Raw genomic sequence first — 20,402 nt, 5'->3', positions numbered from 1 at the left:
TAGGTTGTTAAGTATATTGTAACAGATTGAGATATACATTGCATATAAATATATCTGCTATCTACACGATTAATGTGTGGAAGCATTCACCAGAAAATACTTTTCTAACTTGGTATCAGAAGGGTTTGATCCCTTCGCTTTCCGCTGTTACAATCAGAACCAACCAAGCCATCTTCTGCAACAAAACCAGAAACACACAAAAAATCCATCTATGGCAGACACCACAAATACCCTCAGACAGGTCCAGATTCATCATTTAGTAACATTAAAACATACAGAAACTAATCATATTCTGTGGAAAGCACAGTTCAAACCCATCTTAAAGGGGTATGACCTCAATGGATTTGTGGATGGAACCAAACCAGTTCCTGCAAAAACATTACCAAACAGTGATGTTGTTAATCCTGAGTTCACAGCATATGAACATCAGGACTCTTTAATTGTTGGATAGTTGAATTCAACGTTAACTCCAGAAGTTCTCAGCAATGTAGCCCATCTCACATCTGCAAAAGAGGTTTGGGATAAACTCTAATCGGAGTATGCACCTAAGACGTTTCATCATCAGATGAATCTAAAGAAACAACTTCACTGCATGTCCAAAGGTAACAAAACACACAAAACCTATTTGAATGATGCTAAATCCTTATTTTCTCAGTTAGCAGAGTCTGGCTGCGCTGTTACCACAAATGAAAAAAAACAAGTCATCAGTAATGGCCTCAATTAGAGTTATGATACCATTGTCACAACGTTAAGCATTGTAGATGACATGGATATCGACTCCTTCTACTCTCATCTAGTTATCTTTGAGATGCGTCAAGAGCAGCAGTTATCATTATTACAGACCCCAGTTGCAAATGTGGCTGTAACCCACACAGGGTCATTCAACAGAGGAGATCCAAGGAGATTTAACAATCAGGGTTATCAGTATAACAACAACTCATCAAACAATCGATCGCAGCAGTATCAACGCAATCAACAGATTGTAGAGAAGTGCCATATTTGTAAGAAGAAAGGACATCTGGGAGACATATGTTGGTTCCGTTATGAGAAATCCAGTAACAACTCCAATCGTTCTCCTGCTGCCTATGTTGCCTTCCCTGGTGGTCATCTAAACAATGAATGGGTGACAGACACAGGAGCAACTCACCACCTTACAGCTGACATGCGCAACTTGTCCATTCCCCATGAATACCATGGTACTGAGCAAGTTCATGTGGGAAATGGTAATGCACTGGATATTTCCAACGTTGGTAATGGTTCCTTTACACTAAACTCACGTATTTTTTCGTTCAACAATATCTATCATGTTCCTTAGATTAAAACTAATCTCCTATCAGTTTCACAATTTTGTAAAGACAACAATGTCTTTTTTGAGTTTCACTCTGGTTTTTTTGTTGTAAAGGAAAAGCGCACGGGGAGCCTGCTGCTAAAAGGGATCAATAAAAATGGGCTGTATGTGTTTGATGGAGTCAGTTTGCCAAAGTGTTCAATAAAACCAACCGCAATGGTTTCCTTAACTCTTCCAATATGGCATCAACGTTTAGGTCATCCTATGCTTAGCACTGTGTCGAAAATTTGTCATCAGTTTTCCCTTCCAGTTAGCAATAAAAAATTTGAGTTCTGTCACTCTTGCCATGTGAGTAAAAGAAAGAAGTTATCTTTCTCACTTAGTAACACTGCTTATAATAAACCTTTGAGCTTAGTTGTCTCAGATATTTGGGTCTCTCCATCATTGTCAAGAACTGGCTTTCGCTATTATATCTTGTTTATGGATGTATTCTCACATTATACATGGATTTTTCCGCTAGTACAGCGTTCTGATGCATTGCAAACATTTCTTCTGTTTAGGAAGCAAGTTGAAAACCTTATAGACAATAAAATAAAAAAATTTCAGTCAGATAATGCTTTAGAATATAAGAAGTTCACTTCTTATCTAAATGACTCAGGCATCCAACATCGTTTTTCATGTCCTCACACGTCTCCTCAAAATGGACTGGCTGAGCGTCGAATCAGACATGTCACAGAGTCTGGTTTAGCTCTACTTTTTCATGCACATATGCCTAAATCATTCTGGGCAGATACCTTTCTTACTGCATGCTATCTCATTAACAGACTGCGAAAATCATGGTCAGATTCAAAAACTCCACTTGAACTTTTATTCAACAGGCCACCAAATCATTCCTTTCTCAAGGTCTTTGGATGCTTGGCATATCCTTGCTTAAGGCAATATAACAGTGACAAACTAGAACCTAGGTCACTTCCTTGCGTCTTTATAGGTTACAGTATTGCTCATAAGGGTTACATGTGCTTACACAGAGAAACAAACATGATATATACTTCTAGGCATGTTAGATTTGAGGAAAACACATTCCCATTTTTATCCCTCAAGCAGCAGTCACCGATGCCAAATCCAGGTATAGTGCATTCTAGCACGGGTATTTTCTTTGAGCATCCTTTTCACAATAGTAGTGGGTCTGTCCAACAGGGTGCCTACCATCAACAAGTGCATGCTCAGCAAATTCCAGAAGTTGCACCAATTCAGGCTACATCCTCTGTCTCTGCTGATACACCTGACATGGAGCTGGATTCATCATCCACTGCTGCATCTCACTCCAATCCATCTTCACCTAATGAATCCACATTGCCAATTACAGCTGCTCTTGTTTCTGAGGAAGACCACAGTGGAGGCCATGTGCACCCAATGATGACACGAGCGAAATTTGTCATCCACAAGCCAATTCAAAAGCTCTGTCTCATTTCCTCCAAACATACCTTGCCTGATGCAGCCTTCATGGAACCTACCTGCTTTTCTGTTGCACATAAAGATCCAGATTGGAGGGAGGCAATGGATGTTCAGATTAATGCACCGATTCGGAATGGGACTTACTCTCTTGTCAAATATGAGCAAGGTATGAATGTTGTGGGATCCAAATGGGTTTACAGAATCAAACAGAACCCAGATGGTTCGATCAACAAAAGGAAAGCCCGTCTGGTGGCCAAAGGTTACAGCCAACAACAGGGGATCGATTATGGTGAAACTTTTTCCCCAGTGGTTAAACCATGCACCATCCGTATTGTGATATCTATTGCAGTTATGCACCACTGGCCAATCAAGCAGTTGGATGTGGAAAATGCGTTTTTGCATGGCACATTGGAGGAGGATGTATACATGCAGCAGCCTCAGGGATATGTAGATGCAAACTATCCCACGCGTGTCTGCAAGTTGCAAAAATATCTTTATGGCCTCAAACAGGCGCCTAGGGCCTGGTTTTCGAAGCTCAGCACTTATCTAATTCGTTTGGGCTTCAAGGGGTCTATTGCGGACAGCTCACTATTTATTCGCCAATCATCACGGTCAACTCTATATGTTCTGGTTATGTATATGACATGATAGTTACGGGATCCCATGCAGATGAAATATCTGCATTAATTGCTGATCTCAGTGCAGTCTTTGCACTGAAATATTTGGGTGATTTATCATTCTTTCTGGGGGTAAAAGTGCTCAGGCATGGAGATGAGCTGATTCTCACCCAACGTAAGTATGTCACAAATCTTCTTCGGAAGACAAAGATGGATGGGGTTAAACCAGTGAACACACCATTGGCTGCAAATGTTAAAATCCAGAAGCAAGGTACCAGTAAATTTCATGACTCGAGTTTATATCGCAGCGTTGTGGGTGCGCTGCAGTATTTGCATTTGACAAGACCGGACATCTCAGTTGCGGTCAACAAGGTCTGTCAGTATATGCATGACCCTTATGAGGAGCACTGGGAACTGGTGAAACGAATCATTCGATATCTCAAAAACACAGTTGATTATGGACTGCATCTCCGACCATCAAGTGATATTTCCTTACAAGCCTATTCTGATGCGGATTGGGATGGATGTCTTGATGACAGACGCTCTACTAGTGGATACTGTGTCTATTTTGGGGGAAACCTGGTTTCCTGGAGTGCAAGAAAGCAGAAAACGGTCTCCAAGTCCAGCACAGAAGCAGAATACCGTGGCATTGCTATTGCCACTTCGGAGATAATCTGGATCCAATCGTTACTTCAAGAACTTGGTGTTCAAACCTCGCCACCTATACTTTGGTGTGACAATTTGGGAGCAACGTATTTAACCTCTAATCATTTGTTTCATGCTCGTACCAAGCACATATAGATAGACTACCACTTTGTTCGTGAGCGTGTAGCATCCAAGCAACTTCAAGTCAGGTTCATCAGTTCCAGAGATCAGATAGCAGACATCTTCAGTAAGGGGTTACTGGCGACAAGGTTTCATTTACTAAGAAGCAAGTTGCAACTTCGCGATCCACGGTACAACTTGAGGGGGAGTGTTTGCAAGACTCCATAAGACTTGCCTATTAAGCCTCAAGACAAAAGACCCTGACCAAGTATTCTGTCAAAGTCTGTAGCCTACAATAATGGCGTGTAATCTCTTTAGGTTGTTAAGTATATTGTAACAGATTGAGATATACATTGCCTATAAATATATCTGCTATCTACACGATTAATGTGTGGAAGCATTCACCAGAAAATCCTTTTCTAACTCCTGACATACAAGAACCAGCGTCGTATGCAATCATGCATGATAATGGCAACTTTGTATTATATGGTTCAGAATCTGAAGCTGTTTGGGAAAGTTTCGATCATCCTACCAATACCATTCTCGGCGGTCGAAAGTTAAAACCTGGAGTTGCTAGGGAAGAATCTTATACACCACGGCCAAATCATCGGATGGGTACTGCAGAGATATTACTCTTCGTATGTTGTGGTCTTCTTCTTGGGCTTGTCATGTTGCCGGTGACATGTTGTTGTGATTATGCTTTTTGTTGGCGAGGTTTTGAGATGTAGAAAGAATTAATATTTTCCAAACTCTTGGCACGACCATCAGGTTTTTTTTTTTTTTTTTTTTTAAAGCATAGTTACAACCATGAACTCCAGTCGTTCAACTTCAAACTACCCCATTTTGCCTGAATACTCAAAAGAAAACAAAATAATCTTAAGTGAAACTCCCGCTGCAAAATTCCATACTATATCATAAGCACAATTCCCGCTGCCAAGATTTCCTCTCTAAACTTCATGTTATACTAGGGGTTATCTTAAACTAGTTTCATATGTATGGAACCTTTTATTGGAAATCGATCCCCAGAAAAACAAAAGTCTTAAGTATCTAGTTTCAATAAAACTCTCTATTACCGTGACTTCGATGTAATTAGACCATGCAATGGATCGGAATTTCAAGCGATAAAGAATGGTACGGGAGGATGCATATGATTATCCAATGAATCTTCCCAATTTGCTACTTTGAACATACATGCATGTTATGTACTCATAATACGACACTATGAAAACTACTACATAAAGGGATCAAACGTACTGCTTGTAGCACTTCAACACAGATCAAAATGGAATTGAAGGGTCAAAAAAGATCAACTCTCTTAGAGTCGGATGTTGGTGATGAAACAATTGAAAGGAAGGAAGCCGAGAAAAGTGCCCTTGGATTAGAGGTGGAGTGGTTGGTAGAAAATGTAACTCAACTACAACTTGAAATTGAACTTGTGAATGAAAAACACAATCTACTTCAGATAGAAGTAAATGAGTTGAAAGGAAAGCTCAGTGGTGGAGGTACTGATGATGATGATAGTTCTCCCGATCGTAGTGTTAATGACGAAAACGAAACAGAAGAAGAACAAGAACGCGAAGTTGGTGTCACGACTTATATCAGTGAAGTGTGCGCTATCTTGATGCTTGTATACGTGCTCCTAAATACGTATATCTTATTTAAGTAAGCTTTATATGATTACTATCGTTTGATATCTTTCTTCAGTCCGCATGTTATCTGTACTGAAATATTATTAGTTGTCGAAAAGTTAGTATCCAAAAAATTGCCATGGTTGTCTTTGGGTGAAAAATCATGAGTATTATTCTACTTCAAATTAGTTTACATAACTTTTTCCAAAAAAAAAAAAAACTTTTTCTACTTAAATTTACAAAAGAAATTTCTCTTTTTTCCGGAGCTCTAAAATATTGAACAGACAAAATCTGCATGTTGAACAACACGTACAGACTCACCCATAGAAGGTTTGTTTCAGCGGATCGTAAACAAAAAAAGTAAACTTTCTTCTTCATCTTCTCCATGATTATTATTCCTATAGTAGCATGAGGTTTCAATTCATTCAAAAAGATCATGTGGGGTGAGAGAGGTTTGAATTACCGCAGGATTAAGATTACTTGTATAGCTATGAGACCTACACGCTAGCCAACTGCGACACCACCCATATTTACGAACCGGTTGCCTGATTTTATAACAACATCATCCTCTTGTTTTGCCTATCTGTCTTGACATAAGAATCCTAAAGATAATGGCTTACTGTGATTATAGTCAACCATGACCCTTTCAATAAATTGAATTCTTTGTCAGTTAATTAATTCAGTTCAGCTTTTCAAAATCTCAACTCTCACAAAAGTTACAATGTCAGATTTCTAAATTAATTTGTTTGTTTTTTTTCCATCAAAGAGTCTAACCTCGTAAGATATATTGATAATGCGGATTAAGGAAATCAGAAACCTTACAGAGATTTTTCAAGATCATAAAAAGTTCATACAAGTTGTAGTAGCTCTACTAATTCTTGCCTATCAAAGCACAAGGCAGTCATTGGATCGAATCCAACCCAATGTTCATAAGAACATCTAAAAGACATGAACCGGATTTTTTTAAGTTTAGATTACCTAAAGTAACCAGGGAAATTAGAATGAAAACAAGCAGATGAAATATGCAAGACGTGACAGCCCGTATGTATTTATTTGTTTGGCCTAGAAATGTCTAGATAAGACATAAAAAATAGCTTTTCAGCTTACTCAGTAGGATTGGTAGGAAGAGTCAAACGTTAGAAAAACTTCCTGAAATAAGAAAATATTTCTTTTGTAAAAGAAAAAATTATTGGTTCCAACGTCTGCAAACATCTACTGGAGAAGGCTCTTAATTAGTCTTTTAGCTTTCTGTAGAGGCAACACAACTTTCTTATCTTAGACTATTTCTTGTGCAGAAAGTTGTGTTTTGACTTAACTTACACAAACATTCTTATAACCGTTCCCAGATAGCTGTCTAAGTGACTATTCCTTGTGGACGGTTTCTCATATTGTCATGTTGCCTACAACTACCGAAATTCAATATCATCTTTACATTTCATTTTGAGAGAGCTACTGATTCCACCAGTATTACTTTAATGGGTTCTTCACCGACCTCGCATTCTATTCCAATATTGAATACTCTTTCTAATACTATCATTCCTGTAAAGCTCCAAGAAGGCAATTTTCTTGTTTGGAAGTCTCTTGTTCTACCAGTCTTGGATGAATATGAAGTACTTGGGTTTGTTGATGGATCATACAGAACTCCAAACCAATTCTTAAACGACGAAAGTCCGGGTTCTCAAACAGTAAATCCAGATTATGTTGAATGGCAAGATGAGGATCAAAGGTTGTTACTTTGGCTTCACTCAACCATTTCTGAATCTGTATTATCATCATACGTTGTTGCAGGTTTGCCTACTTCCGGATCTCTATGGAATTATCTTGAAGAGCGATTCGGAGCAGATGCATGTAGGACTAATCCTACTTGTCAAATTTGCATCAAATTTGGCCTCTATTTAGCCGTTCCTGTTGTACTTATACAGATGCTTTTTATCAGTTTCATCATTCCGGACCCAAATATACCGAACTATGCTGTCACTAGTATCTCTATCAAAGGTATGAATCTCACACCATCGACATATTCTGATGATCTAATTGTGTCACCAGAAATCAACATCTCAATTAATGCGACTAACCCAAAAGGAGCACCGGGAAGTTACTATTCCGAGAAAGGATTTTCGGTATCTATATACTACTACTCTGACACCCTTCTTTGTTCATCGGATAATTTAGTGCCGACTTTCCACCAGCAACCAACAGAAAATGTAACGATGATTCAGACGGTGTTAATGGGTTCGCGGATAAATCTAACGCCTATCATCTGTGATTCTTTATTGGATCGCCAAAGTAAAGGGATGACTCCTCTTGTGATTTATATGTGGATATCCTATGGAGTTAAGAATGAAAATCACCCAGTTGTTTCAATGTCAGCTTACAAGGTACGTTGCAAAGTGATAGTTGATAAATTAGCCGTGGATGCTCAAATTGTTTTAAATGTATGCAGAACTGTTAAGAAGTATACGAGGAGTACTGCCTTATATAATAAAGGGAGGGCTTCAACAACTTTCCGAGAATTAGCTTTCTCGAGGGAAGCTTCGGGTCTTTACAGAATGATCCGGAGAAGGAAATAACACTATCTCGATAAATTAAAAGATCCCTGTACATATCAGGTTCCTGCATCTGCATGATGGCATGGTATGCCCGTCCGGCCAACAATCAAAGTTTTTTTTGCATTTTCTTGGACTACTTAGATTGGTCTATGTGATGTGTATATTTTTGTGTATAGATTTTTGTTTGAGTAAACTTTGCAAGGTGAGATTGGATTAATTGTTAGTTTCATTATGTAATTATATAAATGTAGAATTCCTTGAATTTTAAAAATACGGACGTTTTCTTATGTAATTATATAAACGCATGCACTATCGTACAATTGCTACTAATTAGTTAGAATTATATTTCCAATAAAACTCCTGACAATGAAAACAATAATAAAGTAGAAAATCAAGCTAAAACTCCTACCAGTTAGCTATTTATGCATTCAGTTGTTATTTGTTCACTTGCGTCTCCTGCCTCTCTTGCTCTTACATTGACAATTTTCTTCGAAATGAGCCGGTTGTCTTGCTGCAGTCTCGGAGTCTACTTCTGACAGACCATTCTCTAGAGCACCAACTAGGTTTTCGAAGTAAGTTCTTGTGTGTTTGGTCAGATAATGTAGATTTACACTGAAATCGTTGAAGTCTTCGGGTGCATCATCTTCCTTGATATATCTTTGTATTTCCACTTCCGCCCAATGATGGAGCCTTTCCAACCCAGACTCAGCTTCACCTTGCAAATACTGAAAGAACTGTTTCTTTGCATGTTCACTTTGAGGTAAGTAATATCCGTAGGCATAAGTCCACTTCAGAACACGCCTGCATTCGATGATCTGTTGCCAAGCATCTATAATAACCTGAAGATTCGAAGCAGTCAACCTATATCTGTCGCTAAGGTTAGCAAAGTCACTAGATATGGTTTTCTGCAAGCTTCCAGCAGCCTTTAGCCTGGACTTCTGGTTTTCTGCAAACCTTTCGTAGTAAAAAGTATATCTATCCAAGTAATCTTTAGCCTCCTTCAGTTTATCTTCCTCCTTGTAGCGTCCCTCCAATTTTGCTTTCTCATAGATATTACACGCATAAAAACCACCTGTTTTGTCCCCATGAGTTGACCAATCACCAAGGCAGAGCCAGCAGAACTCAAAATTGCAATGGCATCTCATATGCATACACCCCTTGTTTTTCTGAATTGGTTTCTTGCACTTTGGACAAGATTTTGAATTAGCTAATATCCAAGTTACGTTTTCAGACTCCGCAGTATTCTTCACGGCCCACTTGTGGACTGTGTCGCAGTCCACTGGACGATGCGCATCGTCCAGACAATTCCAGCAAAAGCTATGATCCGAACCGCAAACAACATCGAAACTTGAACTACCAGCAACGAATTCAACAGAAAACTCACAGTCTGGAGAAGGGCACCATTTGATGTTTTTCTGATCTTCGACGTAAGATCTTAAAAGGTAACGAGAATACTTCTCCTTATCTTCATCAGAAACCAATTCATTAACCATGTCCTGACCAACAGCGACCCCGCAAGACGGTTCAGGACATCGCAACCTTAAACACCCAGGTCCGTCAATAATTTTAATGCTAACATATTGTGCCCAGCACATATTACAAAAGAGATGACCACAAGTAGTAGCACACGTACCATCCCGTTCGAACTCATCAAAGCAGATCCTACACTTGATTATATTCTCCGTGTTCTGAATCGGAACTACTTCTTGTAACCCAACATCCTTTCGAGCTTTGTCTTCGTCGGCAAACCAAGCATCCTGGGCTTTATCAACATCCCAGTTATAGTATTGCAGCAAGATGGTTGCTGATTCTGTTGGAATGGAAAGGCTAGTAGATGTCTGTGTAATATATTCTTCCTGTCGCTTACATACATCTTCTTCCTTTAGAATGGTATAACATATCTCCTTACCACCGGTTTCATCTGAATCATCATCAATTTCAAACTCTTGATCCTCTTCATCATCAAAATCAATATGATCATCATCACAATCACCATCATCAAATTCCTCTTCTACATTAGAACTCAAATACTCATCTTTTGAATCCATTATTCTTGACCTTAGTATCTATCTCTTTTATTAACTAAAACTACAAACCCTATGAACGTATCTATTTATTTATATTGTGCCGTGAAAAGTGAAACCTAGTATATAACAAGTAAATACAATTTGATAGTCAGAGGGATTTTACAACTTTATATATATGCGGCAATTTCCCGATGAAACCATGGCCTACTAAAATTCGGAATATGTTATTTTGGGGAATAAATTTGAGGTTGACATACAAAAGATCAACTTTCCTAATTGGAGTTCTTTTGGGCCTCAATTCTCTCATTCTACACGGGTTTAGCTGGTTGTAAATGGGGTCCACTAGAAAGTTTTTTTTTAGGTAAATTTCTTGTTTGGTCCTAAGCCCATAAGGTTATTTATAATAGGGTCCAACCAGAATTTTCTTTTATCTGAAGGTCCAAAATTAATTAAAACATGGAAATGACCACAATACCCTGACTACCAAACGTGTGTGTCTACATGCTCATTATATCGAGTACATATCTGCTACACTGTTTACATAATTTGAGTACATATCCTCTACACTGCTTACATAATTTGAGTACATATCTGGTACACTGCTTACAGGTTAGAAAAACAGGATCTCTCTAGTGCTCCGCTCTCATTGGACCACTTCCTCCCAAAAGCGCCAACACTCTTAACATCAGAAATATTGAACCTGTAAATGTGACCAAAATGTAACAATTAAAACACAACAACAATCCATATATGAATAACAGACAAAAATGAATAGTACAAGTAATATGACAACATCAAGATTAATACTACCTAACGATGGTTCAGTTTTATTTCGGTATTCCATATATGTACTGCCAAAATCATAAGAAATAACTGACTAAAATATATGTATAAAACAGATTCAAAGAGAAATTTTTTCAGTATTCAATATATGTACTGTTAATTCACTGTCTAAAACGACTCCATGACGAAAAATAACTAATTTGAGAGAGTCTTATTTCAGTATCGCATATATGTACCTATGGATGAAACAACAAGTGATAAAACTAAGAATAAAACATAATCAAAAAGCAGTTTGTATCAGTATGCCACATATGTACTGCTGATTCATGAACTAAAAAACAACTTGATGGAATGAATCTATAAACAAACAAAATCGAAAGAGTATTATTTCAGTATGAAAGATATGTACTTATGGATCAAACAACAACAAATGATAAAACTAAGAATAAAACAGCATCAAAAGTAGTTTGTATTAGTATGCGACATATGTACTGCTAGATAATACCCCTGAAACAATAAACAAGCATCATTCTGAGAAAATAAAGAACAAAAATATCAAGAAAATCAAATTGAGAGTTCAAATAAGTTAAAAACATCATAATCTAATCAAAAAATCGAATAATTACGATTAAGATTCATAAAAACAGTACGTCATATACGTACTGATGGTTAATACACAAGCAAAACATATAGATGCATAGTAAACACAGAAAATCAGTACGTCATATACGTACTGATGGTTAATACACAAAACCAAACAGAAACAAAACCAAAAGCCAACAAAATGAAACTAAAATATCTGATCTACAAATGAAACGAACATAAAACATGATTTTATAACTAGATCTGGACTATTTTCTTCAAAAACCACCAGTACATCATATACGTACTGATGATTAATACACAAAAGCAAACTAAAAACAAACCAAAGACCAACAAAATGAAACTAAAAATTCAGATCTACTAATGAAATGAACCTAAAACATGGTTATGTTTCTAGATCCGAAGTATTTTATAGAAATTGAAGTAAAAAATTAACGAATTAAGAATAAAGATCGTAAACACACAAAAAACCGAGTTCAATTCCTCTTTCCGCAACCCGAAAATCTTAATTCTTAATTTCTCTTCAAGGAATCAAGAGATTTGGATCTCAGATTAAGATTGAATCAAGAAGAAACCTGAACTAAAGATCAATAATAGGAAAATCAACTTACAGGTTACAATCAATCGAAGCTTGATTTCGCAAAATCACATGATCTCAATAAAACATTAGTTACCAGAGCTCCTTCGAGACGAAAAATGATCAGAGAGAAATGAAAAGAAGGTTATGATAAGAATTTTTCTTATATTCCTACATATTAAGGATATTATTGGTATTTCGACCAAAATTCACACGTGTGCGAGGACCCGTTGATAAAAACACGGGTCCATAATTTTCCTTTTTATAAAAAAAGGACCTCCGGTTATTGGACTTTAGTGGGTGGACCTGCCACTAACTAATACCATTATAATAGGATCTATAGGTAATTCCTTTTTTTTTACCACATTCCTTATTGGTGGAGTGGAAGATAGTGAAGATCATATATGCTTTAGGTGTTTTAGCTTTTCCTACATTAGGGGAACTACCTTAAGGAAACTTAGTGAAGATACTATATGTTTTTTCAAGCGTCTGAAGAATTGTTTAATTAGTCATGACGTTGGTAGTGGTCTAGGTAGTTTTATTTTTCACAGATTGGGTGTCGTTATTCAAAAAGGGGTTGGTGCCCAGCTTGTTGCTAGGCTACCAGCTAAAAACTCTGTAATTCCCATTTAAGTGGAAGATAATAAATAGAGAAAAGAAAGAGAAGAAAAACTAATAGGGTGTTAGTCCTCAAGGGAGTTGGGTGTAGTTGGTTTTTCTCTCGTTTGTCGTAGGGGAGTTCGAAAGAGTCTCTCAAAATCCCCGTTAGTCGTAAAAGAGTTTAGAAGAGTCTCCCAAGCTCCCTAGAAAACCCCGTTAGTCGTGGGGGAGTTTAGAAGAGTCTCCCAAACTCTCTAGAAAACCCTGGGGGAGTTTGAAACAAACTAATGCTAGGGAGTTGGTTTGTTTTGGGGAGTTCTAGGGAGTTTCTAGTGTATTTTTGCCTCACTACAAATCTCTCAAAAAAGTAGAGATTTTGGGAGAGTCTTTCAAACTCCCTACACTCAAAACACCAAACTCTGTCAAACTCCATATACTCTCTTACAGTCTCTCAAAATCCCCAAGATTCAAAATACATTAAACTCCCTATACTCTCTTAAACTCCCTCCAACTCACTCGTGGACTAACCCCTTGTAAACAAAGTGTATATCCCAATTGAAAATACAATAATTCAACTGAAGGAAGCAGTTTGGTTAAATTTGCTACCTCTTTTTCCGTTATCGTAACCTTGAAATAATACTCCCTCCGTTCCTTTTTAATAGGCTGGTTTTGTTTTTAGAGAAATTTAAGGAAATTAAGAAAGTGGTCCTCGTGACACTTGTCAATAAAAGAAGTGAAGTGAGATGGTCCCATGACACTTGTCATCAAAAGAAATAAATTGAAATGGTCCCTATGACACTTGTCATCAAAAGAAATTAAGACAAAAGTGGTTTCAGAAAATTAAAGTAACACTTGACTTTCCCTATTAGGAAACCAACCTATTTTTTTGAAATATTTATTCATAGAAACCAGGAAGAAATTCATTAACAAGTTGGCGACGGAAGGTGGAATATGTTGCTCCAATAAGACAAACTTGATGTACCAGAATAATCAAGTGGGATGTAGAGACATCTCCATGGTTTTAATCAAAATTCTGTCATCGACTAAAGGTTTGGAACTTATTTCTGATATTTTGATTTGTTCTCATCGACACATAATCTATTCGTGTTAATTAGGTTTTCTTTTGCGGTCCCGGGAATCAAATAAATCTACCTCTAAAATCTAGCACACACAAAACTAAAACCCAAATACCAAGTACTGCGCGTGTACAAAAAGAAAATCGCTGCGGCCACGAACTCGTACTAGACCCGCCTCTTCCTTCGATTCCTTTATCTGAAATATTGAGCCATTTTTTCTTGCCGATACCATTGTCGTGTGAGTTTACATCTAAAAGACCGTTCTCTAGAGCACAAACCAGGTTTTCAAAGTAGATCCTTGTGGTTTTGGTCAGTTCAAATAGCTTTGTATGGAAACCTTTGAATTCTTTGGGTGAATCATCTTCTTCCAGATATGTTTGTAATTCCTGCTCTGCACATTGATGGAGCCTTTCCAACGCAGACTCTGCTTCACCTTGCAAGTACTCAAAGAACTGTTTCTTTGCATGTTCACTTTGAGGTAAGTAATATCCGTAGGGATATGTCCACCATAGAACACGCCTGCATTCGATAATCTGTAGCCAAGCATCCTTAATAACCCGAATCTCCATTTCAGACAAGCCGTATTTGGCGATAAGCTTCCCTGAATCCTGAGATTGCATTTTCTTTAAACTTTCAACTGCCTTCAGCCTTGACTTTTGGTTTTCTACAAACCTTTCGAAGTAAAACGCATATCTATCCAAGTAATTTTTGGCCTTTTCTTTTAAGTTTTCTTCTTCATCGTATAATCCCTCTGCTTTTGCTTTCTCATACACATTGCACGCAAAATAACCACCTGTACGCTTCCCATGAGATGACCAAGCGCCAAGGCAGAGCCAGCAGAAATGAAATCCGCAAGTGCATTTCATATGCATGCACCCATCGTTTTTCTCAATTGGTTTTTTGCACTTTGGACAAGATTTGGAGTTGGCTAATATCCAAGTTAAGTTTTCAGACTCGGCAGTATTCTTCACGGCCCACTTCTGCACAGTGTCGCAGTTCACTGGACGATGTAAATCTTCAAGGCAATTCCAGCAAAAGCTATGTTCGCAACCGCAAATAACATCGTAACTTGAACTACCAGTGTCGAATTCGATAGCAAACTCGCAGCCTGGACCAGGGCACCATTTGGACGTCTTTCTCCTATCTTCGACGTATGATTTATAAAGGTAGCGATGATTCTTTTCTTTAGCTGCATCAGAAACCAATTCATCAACCATATCTTGACCAACAGCCACAATACAAGACGGCTCAGGACATCGCAGCATTAAGCACCCACGTCCGTCACTAATCTTTATGCTAAGGTATTGTGTCCAACAAAAATTACAAAACAGATGACCACAAGAAGCAGCACACATATCGTCGCGAGGGAACTCATCAAAGCAGATCCCACACTTGATTGTATTGTCATTGTATTGAACTGGAACTACTTCTAACAACCCAACATATCCTTGCAAATTTTTTCTTCGTCAGAAAACCATGCTTCATGTGCTTTTTCCACATCCCAGTTGTAGTGTCGTAGCAAGATGGTAGCTGATACTCTTGAAATCGAAAGAGTATTAGATACCTGTGTAATATCTTGTTGCTGTTGCTGACGTATAATCCTCTTCTACAAGAACTGTATAACTCTTCTCATGGCGATCACTATCAGGTTCATCTAAATCACCAACCTCATCATCCTCCTCAACATCAAAAGCAATACCATCATCACTGGAAACACTTTCATCTTCAGAATCAATACAATCACTGTTATCACTATCGACATCATCAAAGGTCTCGAAATCACTGTCAACACTCTTGTACTCATCTTCGGAATCCATTCTTCTTAATCTTTAAACTATCTCAATCCTATGCATCTATCAGCATATATATATAGGATTTCGCTGCTCTGTCAAAAGTGAAACCTAGTGTAACAAGTAAATAAACTTCTATAGTGATTGGGATACAACCATATGGATACGTCAATTTCCTAAACTTGAAAAATACCAAAACCTACTGAATTTCGGAATCATGGACTTCCGATCATGATTGATTCCACATACCCACTTCAACGGGCACTCGTCAAAATGATACCCTCGTAGAGCCAAAAGCGCGATCATGAGTTTGAGTAAAGGATTCAAAAATATTCTCAAATGTATCGTTCTTGTTTCGTGGTTAACAAAAAGTAAAGTTCTGATCAAGATCCGGTAGCCACACCAAGATGACAAACGTGAGCTAAACTGAAGGATTAAAAGGGAGTGCACAGAGATATCAAAAAGTAACTGTACAACATTTGCGTACGTCAGCTCATATAGTAAAGGAAGAAATTAATTTGATTTAAAGAGAAAGAGACCGCTCTACGAGAAGAATCATGAAACCACGATAAGCACAAGGGCATTAATGTGCAGGGCTAGAGGGCCATTAATGTACAGGGCTGCAGAACCCACAATCTCTGAAATCAGTATGCGGGGAGATATCGCTTTTAACACATGGGATACTTGGTTCAAAGCTGCTTTCACCGTTGATCCTCATAAAGCTCGAATTTCTTACAATAAATGAAGGTCTTAACCCAAAAGATACTTATTATTTATGTATTGATTCCTTCGATGACATTTATTTCCCAACTGGGCGTGAACTACGTATTCTTTATCTCGCTCGGTATATAGGCATTGACTTTCGTGATGTCCCAACTTTGATTTTTTTTTTTTAAAAGTTTACTTTGTTTTTGCGTTTTTTTTCATTTTTGAAAATAGGGAGAGAATATTGAATATTTCTGTAAATATTCGCCGCTATTAAAAAAGGGCTAGGGGGCCGGCCGCCACTTGGCAGAGACTTTTTCAGGTTTTGAATTTGAATATCTATTTCGGTTTTCTAGAAATTTTTATTAACGTGTCTCTTCCCGTAGGGTTTCTTTTGAAGAGACCATTAACTGACGCATGTTGTAATCGTCTTTTGAAATTGAAGAGACATCTTCAAAAGGCATGAAATCCTCTTTGATTAGAGGAGGCTTTCTCCCATTTCAACACATCAAAACTCTCTCTCTCTCTAAGCATCTTCAATTTTTATTACTGTATGTTCTTAGTTGGGAAAAACATTACAATTTTTGAATCCAACAACATTTTTAAGACTTCATTATATACTGAAAGCAATATTTCGTTGACCAATTGTACTCGCCAAGTATTTTGGAAGGGACTAAATAATTGCTTAAAAAAACCACAAGTCCTCGAAGTCAGTGATACGACATTCTTTTCTGCTCTCGGAATTTCATCCTCTGGGTATCCATCTTCCAACAGAAGCGTCAAATGGGATATGCGGCATCTCCAATAAATTTTTATTAGAGGGAGAGCAAAAACGGATCCCGAGAAAAATCGTGATTGACTCACTGATATGGACCGAGTTAATAAATTTGTATGAGTTGGACAAAGTTAACCTTGTCTCGGCCCTTTTACCGGTTACGATAGTTGTCAATTCCGTTAGTGCGACAAATGTTGTTCATGCTATTGTAATCACAGAAATACTTCCACAATCTTTTGTTTCTTCATTCAAATCTAAAATAACATTGTAGAAACAAAATCTAAAGGTGATCTGTTTGCACGTTGTGTCAAACAATTTCCATCCCCTTTTTTCTGTTGATTTTTTATTCACAGCAACAAAACTATTCAATGTTCTTTTTATAAACACAAAATAACTTAGATCAAAGAAGCGCAAATAAAATAATCAGAATGTTGGGTGTGGTGAATCAAATCAAACGTGCCAAACAAATCAACTCACATACATTTATAACCAACACCATAAAAATTTAACTGTTGGGCATCAAATTAACAGCAACTGGTCATCAATGAAGCTTTAGAATTTATCATCTACAAAGTATGCCCGATTCATCCGGTCATGAAATACCCATCAATTGTTTGAAACTTCGTTGAATTGTGGCCTTAGTAAGGTTAAGTAGCTGTAGATGGAAAGGCTCGAAGTCTTGGGATGAGTAGACTTTGGGTGCATCATCTGATTTGTTGGAATATTTAGTCAATCTACAGGATATATCAAGATGAGAACGTGTAGTGAGCTAATGTAGCCGTGAAGACCGTGTGCAGTTTATTTAGATAATTACGTAATCAGTTATCTACAAATGTAATACCTAGTCAAACAAGAGATAACGCATTTTATTATCTCGTAGGTTTAGTAAACTCGGCAAACTCTATAAATAGGAGTTTAATGTAAATGTAAATCACTCAATCATCTTAGGTATTGAGATGTAATCTAATTCACCCTACGGGGTTTCTCCGTGGACGTAGCCGTTAGTGCCGAACCACGTATATCGGTTTGTCTCTCATTTTATATTTTAGTTTATGTTATGATTTTGATATGTAGTTTAATTTATCATAATCACTGATTTCCATAATAATATTCATCTTAGTTTGGATCTACATATCAAAATCTAAGATGATTTATCTTCTTTGAGATATGTTTGTTATTCTTGTTCTGCACATTGATGGAGCCTTTCCAGCGAAGACTCAGCTTCACCTTGCGAGTAGTCAAAGAAGATTTTCTTTGCATGTTCACTTTGAGGTAAGTAATATCCATAGGCGTAAGTCCACTTCAGAACACGCCTGCATTCGATGATCTGTAGCCAAGCATCTATAATATACTCAAGCTGTGTCTCAGGCAAGCCATATCTGTCACTAAGCTTCGTTGTATCCTCAGATTGTATTTTCTTCAAGCTTTCTACTGCCTTTAGCCTTGACTTCTGGTTTTCTGCGTATCTTTCGAAGTAAAACATATATCTATCCAAGTAATCTTTAGCCATTTTTTTTAATTAATTCTTCCTCACTATATGCTTTTGCTTTCTCATATACATTGCACGCATAAAACCCCCTGTATTCTTCCCATGCTTTTTCCAATCTCCAAGGCAGAGCCAGCAGAACTGAAATTTGCAATGGCATGTCATGCATACACCCTTCATTTTTCTCAATTGGTTTTTTGCACTTTGGACAACATCCAAGTTACGTTTTCAAATTCAGCAGTATTCTTCACGGCCCAATTGTGCACAGTATCGCAGTCCACTGGACGATGTGCATCATCAAGACAATTCCAGTAAAAGTTATGTAAGCAACTGCAAATAACATCATAGCTAGAACTACCAGGGACGAAGTCAACAACATACTCACAGCCCGGACCAGGGCACCATTTGGTGTTTTTCCTATCTTCGACGTAAGATCTTAAAAGGTAACGAGAATACTTTTCCTTATCTTCATCAGAAACCAATGCATTAACCATGTCTTGACCAACAGCAACCTTAAACACAGAAATTACTGTTAAAGTCTGCGGGCATCCAACTCAAAACCAATTGGCGATGAGTGGAGAGGCCCTAAGGGATAATAAACCGCAGGATCTTAGATGCCCAGACAATGTGGGACTAATAATTTCAACACGTCCCCTCACGTGTAGCCTCGTTGGGTCTAACACGTGTAGAATAAATCGGGTGACGCGGAGTAAAGGCGCGGTACAATGACTCGTCGTAAATAGCCTGCTCTGATATCATGTTAAAGTCTGCGGGCATCCAACTCAAAACCAATTGGCAATGAGTGGAAAGTCCCTAAGGGATAATAAATCGCAGGATCTTAGATGCCCAGACAATGTGGGACTAATAATCTCAACAATTACAAAAGAGATGACATATTGTGTCCAACAAAAATTACAAAAGAGATGACCACAAGTAGTTGCACACATACCATCTCGGCGGAATTCATCAAAGCAGATCCTACACTTGATTGTATTCTCTGTGTTTTGAATCGGAACTACTTCCAACAACCCTACCTCCTTGCGAACTTTTTCTTCTCCGGCAAACCATGCGTCCATCGCTTTATCATCATCCCATTTATAATATTGTAGCAAGATGGTTGCTGATACTCTTGGAATGGAAATCCCAGCAGATGTCTTTGTGATCTCTTCTTCTTGTAGCTTACATAAACCTTCCTCCTTCAAAACGGTATACCGTTTCTCCCAACGATCATCATCTGAATCTGAATCACTAGGTAGACAATCATCATCTGAATCACTAGGTAGAAAAACATCATCTCCATAATGGTCACCATCATTATAATCATCCTCATGAGAAACATCATCAACCATGTCTACATCACTCGAGTACTCATCTTCTGAACCCAGTATTCTTGACCGTAAACCTATTTATATTGCGCCGTATAAAGATAAACCTGTTGGTTAAACTTCAACATAGAAGTCACTAACAAGCTGGTTAGGACAAGATTAGAAAATTGATGTAATCCTAAGGGAATTAGAAGTCATCTAGTTCTAAGAAAAAGAAAGACATGTAATAAGGCAATAGGACTAGGAAAAGTAATTCATATTTCTATATATATGATCACCAAAGTTGTGGTTGATCATATGAGGAAGATTAGAGCTTGTGTTTAGTTTTGAGAGATTTTCTAAACATCAATAAA

At 37.7% G+C, this 20,402-nt stretch overlaps 2 protein-coding genes and 2 pseudogenes across 2 annotated transcripts; 1 reads left to right on the top strand and 3 right to left on the bottom strand.

Annotated features, from left to right (window-relative positions):
• The first annotated feature begins 7,186 nt into the window (after positions 1-7,186).
• On the top strand, positions 7,187-8,338 carry LOC113342828. Its single transcript, XM_026587235.1, has 2 exons — positions 7,187-8,131; positions 8,197-8,338. The coding sequence occupies exons 1-2, from the start codon at positions 7,229-7,231 to the stop codon at positions 8,203-8,205; spliced, it is 912 nt and encodes a 303-aa protein (XP_026443020.1). The 5' UTR covers positions 7,187-7,228; the 3' UTR covers positions 8,206-8,338.
• Positions 8,339-8,745: 407 nt separating this feature from the next.
• On the bottom strand, positions 8,746-10,350 carry LOC113342851 (probable E3 ubiquitin-protein ligase ARI7). Its single transcript, XM_026587246.1, has one exon. The coding sequence runs from the start codon at positions 10,348-10,350 to the stop codon at positions 8,746-8,748; it is 1,605 nt and encodes a 534-aa protein (XP_026443031.1).
• A 608-nt stretch (positions 10,351-10,958) lies between these two features.
• On the bottom strand, positions 10,959-15,785 carry LOC113342850 (annotated as a pseudogene).
• A 2,627-nt stretch (positions 15,786-18,412) lies between these two features.
• LOC113342849 overlaps positions 18,413-20,402 on the bottom strand; it is a 29,527-nt pseudogene continuing 27,537 nt past the window's right edge.

This window comes from Papaver somniferum, unplaced genomic scaffold, assembly GCF_003573695.1.
Source record: "Papaver somniferum cultivar HN1 unplaced genomic scaffold, ASM357369v1 unplaced-scaffold_48, whole genome shotgun sequence".
In the NCBI taxonomy this organism is placed as follows: Eukaryota; Viridiplantae; Streptophyta; class Magnoliopsida; order Ranunculales; family Papaveraceae; genus Papaver; species Papaver somniferum.
Note: the sequence above shows the minus strand (reverse complement) of the source record. Positions and strands in the feature narration are given on the sequence as shown.

What these genes read in the sequence shown, in the direction of transcription:
- LOC113342828 (XM_026587235.1), top strand. Translation starts at nt 7,229, where the DNA reads ATGGGTTCTTCACCGACCTCGCATTCTATTCCAATATTGAATACTCTT.
- LOC113342851 (XM_026587246.1), bottom strand. Translation starts at nt 10,350, where the DNA reads ATGGATTCAAAAGATGAGTATTTGAGTTCTAATGTAGAAGAGGAATTT.